The following is a 13,144-nucleotide window of genomic DNA, read 5'->3' on the forward strand; positions in this document are numbered from 1 at the left end:
AACATTATTTATTTTTTTGGGAGAGCAGCGCAGTTTTGTCCCAGACATGTCTTTTATTCTTCTGACAAAATGTCTGAGGTAAGTTAGTTGTTTTATATCCTGAGGTAAGGCATTATACAATCGCATCCCTACGTGGAGAGTGGAGGTCGTGTTTTTGAGAATTTCTTTCATGTATTATTGGTACATAGCTGTATTTGACCTTGAACCTGACTTCTAGTACCATAAGAATGGTAGTATCTTTCATAATTTTCCGGATGTTCATGGATAATTGGAAGAGCACTCCTATGGAACAGATGATCAACTTTGAAAACGTTAGCTTCCTTGAATAGAGAAGTGAGAAGGGTAGAAATGATCCCTTTTCATTATTATCGTAAGAAAGCATTTCTATGTAATCTCCAAAAGCATTCGAGATGAGTTCTGTAAGCTGCATCCCAAGCAACTATACCATATTCCAAAATCGACTGTGCATAATAAATTGTAAACATAGTTCGTTGTGATAATATATTCACCAAGAGTTTGAACTTTGCTAGGGTACACCTAAGTAATTTTACAATGTTCAATATGCTTCTATTGTATGGGTTTTGCATTTCTCATTTTGTCGAATTCATATTTTTTCTATGTTGATTCCATATTGGTTTTGGCAAAAATTATATTCTAAGAGGCCCTGAAACACTTACATGCCAATTTTGGATCCAATCGGAGCACAGTCTAAAAAGATATCGATTGAAATTTATTTTGGGAGGATTTTGCATCTCTTCATAAACTTTTTAGGGTTTTCACTCCCAATCTCTGAAACAAACTCAATTAAAAATAATACGGGAGACCACATGATGGATTGGGACAACACTAAAATTCTAATGACAGAACCAGACCATTTTAAACGAAAAATTAAAGAGTCTGCGTGTATTCTATTAGATCAGGATAATAATTTGGCAAATTGTTCGGTAGGAATAGATCATATTTGGATCAATGTACTAAGGAAGGAACTGTCATCCGGTAATTTCAAAATTAAATGAATCAACGTTTCTGTGCAGTCTCTGTTTCTGTGTGTTGACAATTAATGTCAGATAAAAAGCGACAATTCAGAAGATTTTTAAAAAGTAGATTTTTTCGTCTGATGAAGGAGTCTGATATAGACTCCGAAACGTCACAAAGAATTATAATTTCAACGTTTTTTATTTTGAGTTATTGTCAGGCAACAATTTTTTCTAGTTAATTTGCTCCTGACAAATTAGTGCAAGAATTTACGCAGGAGCAAATCGTTGATTTCATTTTTAATTGGGTTTGTTTCAGAGATTGGGAGTGAAAACCCTCAAAAGTTTATGAACAGTCTAAAAAGTTTAAGTTATTTTGAAGCCATCATATAAATAGGAAATTGAAATTTACAATCACTCTAACGACGGCTCAAACAAGTGACATCACAATTACACAATTAAGATGAAACAATTAAGATAAAACAAAGCTTGTACTGAATAGTTATTATCTATGCCATAAAATTCAACCTCCAGGAAATTCGAGGCTTATATCAAGGCAAAAAACTGATACCTACGGATACCAAAAATATCAATGACATATGATACAAAAAAAGTACAATTGAAAGTCAAGTAGAATGTAGATATATTTCTGCATGTGCATGATTCATATTAGGATAGAATGTTCATATGATCTTACACATTCTATTCGCAAAAAATATTTTTTGGGTAGTTCACGTTGAATATTGAATCTGAAATATTTCAAAGAGAAGGAATATTCTGAAAAAGGTAGAGAGAAATGGATCAATTATTATTTCAAGGCATAATTCTGGAATGAGGGATCATCTATCAAACTCTTAAGAATTTGAAATGACAAAGAGAATCACAGTTTACAGGTTGGGCAAAATTGGTGATACCTGAACTACAACTTTTTAACCCAACGAGATAGAAGAAAAGCATGGCACATTACGGTAGTCGTTCTTCGGGAAACTTATAATGCCATCAAGTGCATTCCACTATCTTCTTTTGTTTTCGACTTATAGGAAAAAATTTAAATTTGTGCGATATCAACTTTGATCATTATATCGCGACCTTAATACTACAATTGGGTAACTTGAAATTAGCAATATTTCAAGAGAAGCGTAAAGATTCCGAAGGAAAAAAAAAAGTTAGTAAAGTCATAAAATTATTTATATCAGTCAGTGTTGAACAAAAAAGAACATTTTCATTGATCAGAATCATTATGAATAATTTTACGACGTTCGATTTATCTGGAATATTCTACTGGATATTATCACAGCCGTCTTTAGACTCACTGTTGAACTCACTGTTGAATTTACCTAGTTGTAGTGATTAATAGGCGGCGAAATTTTGAACTATTCCAACTAGATAACTCCAAATGTTGAAATTTTGAGTTACCCACTTGTAGTATTAATGTCACGATATTTCCTCTATCTCGTTGGGTTGAAAAAGTTGTAGTTCAGGTATTACCAATTTTGGACACCCTGTACATAATGAGTTTCCCTATTTGGCTCAGGAAAAAATGTATGATAATTCAATATTATTTGTTCTGAGTTTTCAGAAGTAAATAATTGGAAGACAAAAAATTTGAATTGAAACTGAAATTGTTTTATTTAATTCTTGGAATACAATGTTTGCCATTGGCATTCTGGCATAGTGGCGGCTGTATTTCGCCAAGAACTCAAGTAATTTCTGATTTCAATGGTTCAACATTTCGATGATCATCCCTGTACACCTGCTATTTCACTCAGCTCCATTGAAGGTGTAAAATCACAGAATGTTGATGGCCAATTCATGCCACCGAAAAATCGTTGTTTTGTTCCAGTGCACTATTGGCAAAGTCTCGACGCATGGAATTATTTTGTGGCAGCAATTCTCGTGTCAATTGAACTTTATAGGCCATCATCTCTTACTTTTAGCGCATAATTGGTCATGCATTAACTCAAAAAATTCCAGTTGTTGTGAACATCGAGAAATTGATGTGTTTGGGTCAGTTGCAATCACTCGAAGTGGCTACCAATATTTTTTTCTGAACGACCGGCATGAGTATATTGACGTCTTTCTCGATCTTGTACTGCACCAGTGTCTTGAAATTTCTGCCCAATATTATCAATTTGTTGCCTATTGTATGTTGGACGATTGTATTGACCATAAAGTTTGCATAATTATTTACCAAATACATTCCTCGCAAAATGACCATTTTCATAAAATAATTTAATGATATCAATATGTTGTTGTAATGTATACAGTTTTAGAAAATGACAAACAATCGACCTCTTTGAGAATAACATATAGGTAATATCGGAGCGATCGATATTGGAATTGTGTTACACAGACTCGTACTTTTGAAAACTCAATTAGGAATACCTTTAGTTGAAAATCTTGCCTTCTGAACATTGTATATAGGAAATCTTTGTTTTTGGGTATTGTTTCAAATAAACCTCCCTCAAATAATTCGAAGTGTCTTCAATATATTGGCAACCAAGGTAATTTTTGGTAAAAATTACAATATTATCTCAGGCGAAAAATAAATCAGACATAATTTGATCGATTGCCAAAATTATGAGAAAAAAGATGAAAACATATTTATTTTTCATTGAAATATGCCTCTCGATGTTATTTGATTATTTATTACTTCGAAAATGAAATTTTCTTCGAATAGCCTTTTTATAACCTTCTCCTTCTGCCCCGTCTCATTGAAAATATTCGTGCCTAATCCAATCTTATAAATTTGTGTAGTACAAATATTTATCGTTTTCAATTATTTTCTCCAAAATTAAAATATTTTTCATGATTTATTGACGATATACGGTAATGAACAAATCTGAGTATTCTTTCACCTTCTCTATCATATTTATCATATCCTAATGTAATTGTGAACCGAACTAATTGCCTGCTCTTAACAAAGTTAGGAATTGGAAAATATGCAGATTGATAGTTATTAATACCGTGATATTTCTATGCGATTTTCACATCGAATCATTTTCTTATAACTGGTCATCGAAGAGTAATGAGTGTGTTGGTTGGAGTGTTATTTCGAGAACTACAAATTGATAAAAGCTAAGATGAAGCTGGTATTCACTACTTTCATAAGAGAAAATGGCTCACAATTGGTTGCAGTGTTTTTGGGTGAGTTCAATCCTGATTCGAAAAACTAAATTTTGTGCAATGTATTCTCGAAAATGGGTTTGAAGTATATGCTTTGTTATTGGGTTAATTTCAGCTAGATTTTGTTATATCCGAGCAAAACTGAAATTAAATAAAATAGTTTCAACTCAACCCAGATTAAAATTGAAACAAACTGTTTCTGACATACAGCTGATTTGTCTATGAAGTGAAATAAGGAGGGTAAAAAAAACAAACAATACAGAGACACTCCATTTTAACTAAAGTTAAGATGCGTAATTGACATAAATCGATAAGCTTCTTTCCTTAAAGCCAGTTACGTCTAATGTCGGTTTATATCCTTGGTGAAATTGGCCTTCAGACTTTTAGACATTCCTTATGAGCTAAGAACCATATATCAATTTGTTTGAATAGTGAATATCAAAATTTATTGCCACCGCTTGATAATGTGAACTCACAATATAATCAAGGTAACAAAAAGTTGCAGATTATTAATATTCTTGAACAAATCTATATATCGTCTCATTTCCTGGCTATATGATACTCAGATATCGAGTATAATTGATTCTTAGCATTAGTGTAACTATGTTCCTTTTTCCTTCTTGTTTAGATTTTTCATTGAATTTTCGTTTCAACTGAAGCAGCATTTTTGTGAGTCCTGTCTTTCTACAAAAAATAATTTGTTGTTGATGGTTCGAATCAATTCATTTTTCTCCGAAGCTCCTTATCATTATCCGAGGTTGAAAGAATCAAGCTAATCAGAAATTCAATTCTCAGTATAATCCAGTAAAAATATTGAACTACGCCACAAAACATGTGAATATGAATGGCTTGTTTTCGCACGCTTGAAGGATCATATTACTCATAGAACAATTATATCAGTCCATTAGAGCATAAGCAATGATGAATGAACTCCAATACAAAAATTAATGAACATTTCCTCGTTCACAATATTGCTTCCTCAAGTCGTCAAGTGTTGAAGCTTCCCCAAGTCAATTTAAATTATACTTTATACGATTTATTTGAATTCATTTGTGACTGGTTAGGATAAAGTTTTCGTCCCATTTTTCGACGTGAAATATACCACTAAATCATGTACATAATTTCGGGACACCGTGTATAAAAAAATATAGACAAATCTATGGTTCGTCTTTTCGAATAACAGCGCCGGACAGAATTTTGCGCCACACAGCATCATCACACATTTGAGAGGTGTTGTTCTGTTTCAGCAGAATTGTGTCACTTGTCATGTGATCCACAATTTTATTACTACATATACATACACGATGAAATCGCAGTATCGAGCTGAATTCAACTATGAGCAAATTTGATCTCTTGAATTTTTTTAGTCCGACGCACTGGTTTCATCTAAAAATATAAAATCTATGAATGTCTCTGCCGGGTGATATTGTCATATGTGTGTATTAAGACATGAATCATTATATTCTACGATTTCAGTCAGTGAAGTTTCAGAACACTTGATTGAAAATCATACACTACATAGAGGTACATCACTGTTATTCGAGTTTTTTGTTCCATTTTGTCTTCCAAAAAATTTTTGATAATTTTATCATTTATGTTTTAAACTCTTTCCTCTTTGTCTTTAATCGCCAACAGAAATATTTGAAAAAGATTATATCTACTATACCTACTCATCGAGTTCTATTTTTCAATCTGTAAGGGTAATGTTATCTTATCAAGAAAAATGTCAAAATATGAAGATTGAAATTAAAAGTACTTAGGTATCATATAAAGCCTTCTACAAGCAGAAATGAATTCTGATCGGTTCAGCTATATTCGTTTAATAATAGTTATTAATTCTTTGTTATGTGTCAAACTTATTAAGTACTCATATTATACAGGGTGTTTCCTAATCGAATGTCAATATTTATGGCGACGAGTTTTGGGCCCATTTTAAGAAAAAAACTTCATATGAACATATGTCCTAAACGTCTTACCTTTTGAGATACAGGGTGGTATTATTTAGACAGTCAGTGGCACGCCATTGTCATATGCATGTATTAAGGATATTGTTATGATAATGCAGAGAAACGGTTTTTATTTTTTTAGGCGGAAACTGTGAATGGGATTGAGAAAAGTCAAGTGATTAACTTCGGTGAGAAATGATTGGGAATTTCAAAAATAATTTTTATTTCAGGAAAAATCTGTGGCGTACCATCAATGTCTGCCAAAATAGGAAGGGTCAAATTACGTACGAACGCCACTGGTGGAAATTAAGAAAAAAGTGATACATTAAAAAATGCCTCTTGATTCATAGTAGGTATACATGTATGACAAATTTAATCGAAATATTTGAAATGGTATTGTAGATATTGATAATAAACTCGATAATGAATTATTTATTTTTGAAATCTTAACCACCCTGTATCTCAAAAGGTTTTTATATAAGAAGTTTTTTCTAAAATGGGCCCAAAAATCACCCCCATAAATATTGACACTCAGTTATAAAACAGCCTGTATATCATGAACAGTCTTAGTAACCAGTAAACCTGTTCATTTTCACCTCATATTTAAGTTCTTGTCGGTTATTTAGGTAGCAATCAATAATCTTCGATAAAGTAGAATTTTTGTTTTCAGAAAATATTTTCCTCTATCAATTGAAAAGTTATACAGGTTTTCACAATTGACCAGAGCTATGAAAATCTCAACCTTAAATTGTGTTTAACCATGGTATTCAAGCGTACATGAAAAATATTTACCTTCCCCCCCGATCTATTACTCCATTTCAAATTTTTTATTTTATTGTTGGGATAAAACCAAAAAATATATTAGGTATAATAAAACTGTTCCGAACATAATCATGTTTTTCATTTAATTAGTACCCTCCCCAGAAATTCAACCTAAGAATGCCCTTAAGCACCTTTCATATAACTACTTATGGAATGAAACAGTTCCATCCATACTCACAAATATTCTGGAAACTTGCGTCATATCTTATTCTGAATATCTTCCAGGTACATTGAACGCCATATCTGATGGAATGCAGTACGGGTGGACAGCTCCTTCGATTCCAGTCCTTCGCTCACCAGGAAGTCCAATTACTATTACTCACACTAAAGAAGTTTGGCTCGAGCTTTGCTACATGATAGGTGGCTTCGTAGGACTACCATTCTCCATATTCCTAGTCGATTTCATTGGAAGGAAGAAAACAGTGCTTTTCTCATCCGTCGTTGGTTTAATGGGATGGATTTCCATTGCAATTGCTCATAATATCTACTACCTATATGCCGGTAGACTTCTGCTTGGTGTTACTGCTGACATAGCTTTTACAGCATCGCCAGTCTACATATCAGAGATTGCCCATCAAGGAGTTAGAGGCTTTTTAGCAGGACAGATATATCTCATGATGTTGGTGGGAATTATAATTATCTATTCTATAGGACCTTGGTTACCCATATATGGCTCAGCCATCGTTGGATGTTGTCTTTTAGTCATTCAATTGGTTCTTTTTCCTCTAATGCCAGAATCCCCATATTACCTAATTTATATAGGACAAAATGAAAGAGCCGAAAAATCATTGAAATTTTTCAGAGGAAACATAGATGTTTCTGCTGAACTACAAGAAATAAAATCAGCTGTTGAAAGACAAAAATCGGAGAAAGGCCGACCGGAGGATTTGTTCAGAATCGACAGCAACAGAAAAGCTTGCCTCATCATGATTTTACTAAATTATACTCAGCATTTCGCTGGAGTGTCTGCTCTCGTTATGAATCTTCACTCAATACTCATCCAAGCAGATTCCAATGTCATATCTGCTGACCATGTAGCAATTCTCTTTCCCTCATTGATGCTTGTATCCGCCACTATTGCTACAGTGAAAGTCGATGATTGTGGTAGAAAAATACTTCTTCTGGTTTCTGGTATTATTACAACCGTGACTTTGTTTATCTTAGGTGCCTTTTTCCAGATGCAATCTATGAAGTTTCAAACACAAAATTACAGCTGGATCCCATTTGTGGTTATAATGTTTTACGCTGTTGGTATCAAATTTGGTTTAGCTATAGTACCAATCGTTATAACGGCAGAATTGTTTCCTGCTAAAGTGAAAGGGATGGGTATGGCTTTAGCCGATTTCGTGTATATCCTTTCATCGATCACGTCTGTTTATCTCTATCAGTGGATTAATATCAACTATACTTTGAGTGTTTCATTTTTTGTTTTCGGAACACTGTGCGCATTATCTACCATAATTATTCATTTCTACGTACCAGAAACTAAAGGTAAGACTCTAGAAGAAATACAGATGATTCTCAAGAATGTTCGTACTGTAGACGTGCAGAATACCAAATTGTAAAAATATTATTGAAATTAAACTCTTATCGTTAGTTATTTCTTTTTTCCTTCTTTCCCTGATGATATTGTATAACTGTATTATATGACAAATAATTAGAGAGAAATCTTTGTTCATTGACGCAATTAATCAAAAATAGAATTGTATGTCATTACGAAATTTTATGTTGCATATAGCCTAAGACACTGAGAATAGAATATCTTTGAAAATTCAGAATTAAAATAAAATTCAAGTATAATTTCGAAAACATTATTAGACAGGAAAAATATTCAGGAGAGAGGAAACAAGACTTGAGCGTCTCTATTTTGTACTTACTTTTTACTGATGAATACCTCGAATGTATTACTCATTTATTTATTCACATCAATTGGTGAACGATTCTTACAAAGATCGAGTAAAAGGTACGGCATAAAATTCATACCTATTGTATTTATTATTTTCCAGAAAAATGCTCGAACTGGTCAATTATCATTCAAAGCTACACAACTATTCATGTCTGATCGAGGAGACTAACGACCATTATAAGATTGAGTTTCATATAGAAATTGTGTTACAATGGACATTTGATATTTCCTTTACTGTATATCCTTCAATAATTGTCCTTAAGAAAATTAATATTGCAATTGAAAAAAAAACAATATCGAGGACGTAATATCTCAGATTTGTGACATCCAGTATAACATTCACTCATATCAACACGATCGCAATTCAAAAGACAACTTGTCCGATTATATTCACAACAACAAAAACTGTCTTCGATTTACTGAATTCATTAGAGGCTCGAGCTCGCATTATATTGGAAACTGAAAAACGAATATGAGTTAGGTGAAGTCTTTTCTATGGTCGATACCATATTCTGGATTTATAACCGAAAACACTCAATTTTATTTTGATTGTTTTTCCAATATATCCTTCTTCTTGGGATACCCTGTGTTCTTGAATCATGTACAGGTAACTTTGTTAAATATGAATGAATTTACTTTCGAGAAAGAAACAGGGAAAACATTATATTATTGAGTTCGTTCTTCCATCTCCATATTTCCTTTTCTACATCAGTTTCTCAATTTCTTCTTCGAAATATGGGCGCAATAACTCGAAATGATGTATTTTGCCTTTTAAGCTACCGAAACTAATATACCCAGTTAGTTTCTTGAATCCTTGGGCCAGTTATGTTCTCTGATTCCTCAGAATAAATACAGACCAATCGATTTCCTTGCTTGAGACTTAAAACTTTCAATTCCTAATTAATGAAATATTTCTCTAGAAATTATAATCTAGGGTTCTTTGACAGTGCAATAGCTTTCTAACTAACCGTGATGCAAAAGTTTAATCTAAATGGATACAAAGTCACGAAGTTCCTACTTATTGCAATAAATTTATTATAATTAAAAGTAGGTATAACTCATTCATAAAACCTTGAGACTGAATATTTCGGTCATGATGGCATTATATTTTGTTCGAAACCAATTAAGATTTATAGTTAATCGTTAACAAAATATCTTTCCGTTTGTAGAATTCCACACTTCAATCCGAAAAATTCGAAATTGTCTGAATACAATTCGATGCAAAATGATTTGAAATCATTCTTTAATTGTTTGGGCCTCGATCGGAAAGAATTCAATGTATTGAAACTCTCCGCATTTCGATATTTAAGTTTCTTAGATTGAAGAAATAACTTCGAAATACTTGAAAGCAGCGTAAAATCAAGGAGTCTAAATTAATGTAATGGGGAATATTAGCTTGAGTAAGTGATAACTATCACGCCAAATGATGTCAATCGAATAGGCATTATCAGTCTATATATTATACCTGTTATAATTCAAGAATCTAATAGGTATTTTTAACGAATTCCAAGTAGTAAAGACTCATTTCCCATAAATCATACGAGCAAGAAATAAATTGTGTTTTCAGTAGTTTTTCACTATTGGGTTCTGTTAAAAATTTAGCGAAGCCCCCCTCCGACCTTTCTCTAGTCGACGCTCCTGTATAGTACCCCGATTCTGCGATGCGCTAATTGAACGAAGCAGCATCCCCACTCTCGGTATTTTTCAGAAGCGAAAAACTACATATTACACATTTTCGTATGGATTCCCTTTGTTCACTTTATTGAACCGACTTCTCAATGTTTTCACTAAGATTGTTAAAAAACCTCTTTTAACTGTTCACCTCATTTTAAGTAATTTTCTTTTTAGTCTTCTCATTCAATTCTAGTGCTAAATTGTTCTTCTCGAACGGTAATGTACACTTAGTCTTCTCAAAGTTATGAATTTAACCATTTTAATGTTTTTTTCATTATAAGTGAAATGTGCCTAGGTGTGAATTATTTCAGATTCTTCAAACAGATTTATAATTATTACTAATACTGCTCAATTAATATATCAAATCGAATCAAATTATTCATTTGTCGGCTCAGAACCATGTATTTCATTGTATTTTATTATTTACATAGATTTTCAGAGGACCCTAGATCTTCACAGATGAAAATGGGTATTTAGCACCAGGATTGAATTTTCTCAAGTCTTTCTCATTTAAAATGAATACTTAAGTATTGTCTACTCATTTTATTTTATTTGAATCAGTTTATTTCATTTCTCAGTCAACTCAATTGTCTGCTCAATCACTTGTGACTAATAACTGTTGTCGAGTTTCAGATGAATGAAACCTCACGTTCTCCAGGGTGGACCTTGGATTTAGTAGTTTTCCTTCAGAACACGATGTGAACATCTCAACTATGGTTCAACGATCAATACATGATACATGATACAGGTTGATACACTCTTGTCCCTGCCTCCACCCTGGAAGGCCTGCTCTGGTAATCATGCACACTCAATTGGTAGGATCTAATCATTATGACTTGTACTCTCATGACATTTTCACGTTCATTAATCTTGCTCGATATACGATATGTTAGTTTTCAGCCTTCTGCATTTCTCAAAACCAACGATTAGTGGTTATCTCAGTACTCTCGAATTGAACATCTCATAATTTATCAATTGTATCTTCTGTTTTTCTGATGGACGTTCTAATCGTGCTTATTGCAAGCAGTCCGTCTCTGTGAACATTGAATTCATCGATAAATTTAAGCACTCTTCAAGACTAACGTAATGTAGATTAATTATACTATTCTTGCTCTTCTCAGATTAATTATGATTGTTCTTCTCATTTCATTAATTAATTTTGATCTCCTCATTTGTAATATTCTAGAACTCCTCAGATTAATTAATTTAATAATTTTGCTTTTTTCCATTTAACTTGTACGATTCATGCACTGCTAATACTTACATCATAATTATTGGTCAACTCATATTTAATGTATTTGTCTCTCCTTCTTGATCAGACTTAAACAATGTAGTCTAGGCCTATTTCAGTGTTACAACTCGGTCTTTCCATTAAAATTCGTTATTCTAACCTTCTGTTTTTCTGATGGATTAAAGAGGCTCTCGCAATCTATTTTCATTGATTGCTCTGTCACTGTAAACGCTGAGTTAATTTTGAATTTATTAAACTTGTCTGAGTCTTCTGATTTGAAAGGCTCTAGATTCTCTCTTTATTTTAGTTGAATAATATCTCTCTGAGTCTATAGATGTTGTTAATATTTGTTTCTTATTACTGTATTAGCTCCATGCAGGTGACTTATTTATTTTATGATTGTGAACGATTTATAATAAATGTTTTATACCATCTCCAACTCAATTATTTTGTTATACAGTTCACTTCTCTTTTTTTGATTTTGAACAGTTTCGAATCCAAAAATAAATTTCACATTGAAAATCATTGAAAATTATTTCTGAGTGTCAAAATAATGGAATTTTTTTTCAGATCCGGCCTTCTCAAGAAACCTGAAGAATGTAGCATTCGCGTATGCATGCAATGGCATTAGGTAATATTTTCAATATTCTCATGAATCAATGAAATAGATGAAGATAGTCCTAGGCTCAGAATGGATTACTGTAGTATCTCCATGGAAATTATTACCTGTTGTAATATAGAAATTTCATATGGTGCAAACAAAGAAAATCAGACATGCTCATCTAGTGTCGTACAATCCAAGGTTGCTGTTTGAGATCACGAAAAGGCTTCTTCATCCACCATAATAACGCATCCTAGAAATGGAATTGCGGGACGAAGAAGAGGTTACAATAGAACTTTGAGTCACCTTCTTCTTAAAATTACATGCCAAGGTTCCCTTCCTTGAAATTCTCCTCTTCGGTCCTATACACAATTGAAAAGTTCTGATATCCTAGATATCAGTTGATTCAACTGCTTGATATGTATAGTGTATATTGGTAAAAACTAATCAAATTTTGAGGAATGAACGTAGTTCACTGCATATTCTCATGAATATTTTGCCGATATTTTCCATAAGATAGGTACACGTAACAACTGACATTCTAGTCGTGATCGTCCTGGCGTAGGGGCTTAGGCCGAATAAATCCTTCTAAAACAAATGGGTATCGCGAAAAGAACACGTAAAAAGCAGTACGGTGCTCTTCTGTCATCATTCTGAATTATTGTGCAATGGCAAATCTACGTGCCTGGTATTCTTAGCGTAAAAACAACAGCGCAATACGTCAAATAACGCCGATATAAAATTCTAGACGACGCCTAGGAATTTCACCGTGGAGATTTTGAATAATTCAAAAATTGCCTTTGATCTGGCCGCTAAATTTCGCCAGTGGTCCGCGCGGCCCCTTTATATAGCACATTCTAGCGT

General features: G+C 33.0%; 2 protein-coding genes across 2 annotated transcripts in view; one reads left to right on the forward strand and one right to left on the reverse strand.

Moving 5' to 3' along the window:
* Positions 1-13,144, reverse strand: part of LOC123310499 (carbonic anhydrase-related protein 10) — a 447,368-nt gene that overhangs the window by 289,546 nt on the left and 144,678 nt on the right. The window lies entirely within an intron of this gene.
* LOC123310497 (facilitated trehalose transporter Tret1-like) lies at positions 3,979-8,466 on the forward strand. The gene is made up of 2 exons (XM_044893979.1): positions 3,979-4,121; positions 7,094-8,466. Exons 1-2 carry the CDS (start codon positions 4,058-4,060, stop codon positions 8,431-8,433), a joined length of 1,404 nt encoding a protein of 467 aa, XP_044749914.1. The 5' UTR covers positions 3,979-4,057; the 3' UTR covers positions 8,434-8,466.

This window comes from Coccinella septempunctata, chromosome 3, assembly GCF_907165205.1.
Source record: "Coccinella septempunctata chromosome 3, icCocSept1.1, whole genome shotgun sequence".
In the NCBI taxonomy this organism is placed as follows: domain Eukaryota; kingdom Metazoa; phylum Arthropoda; class Insecta; order Coleoptera; family Coccinellidae; genus Coccinella; species Coccinella septempunctata.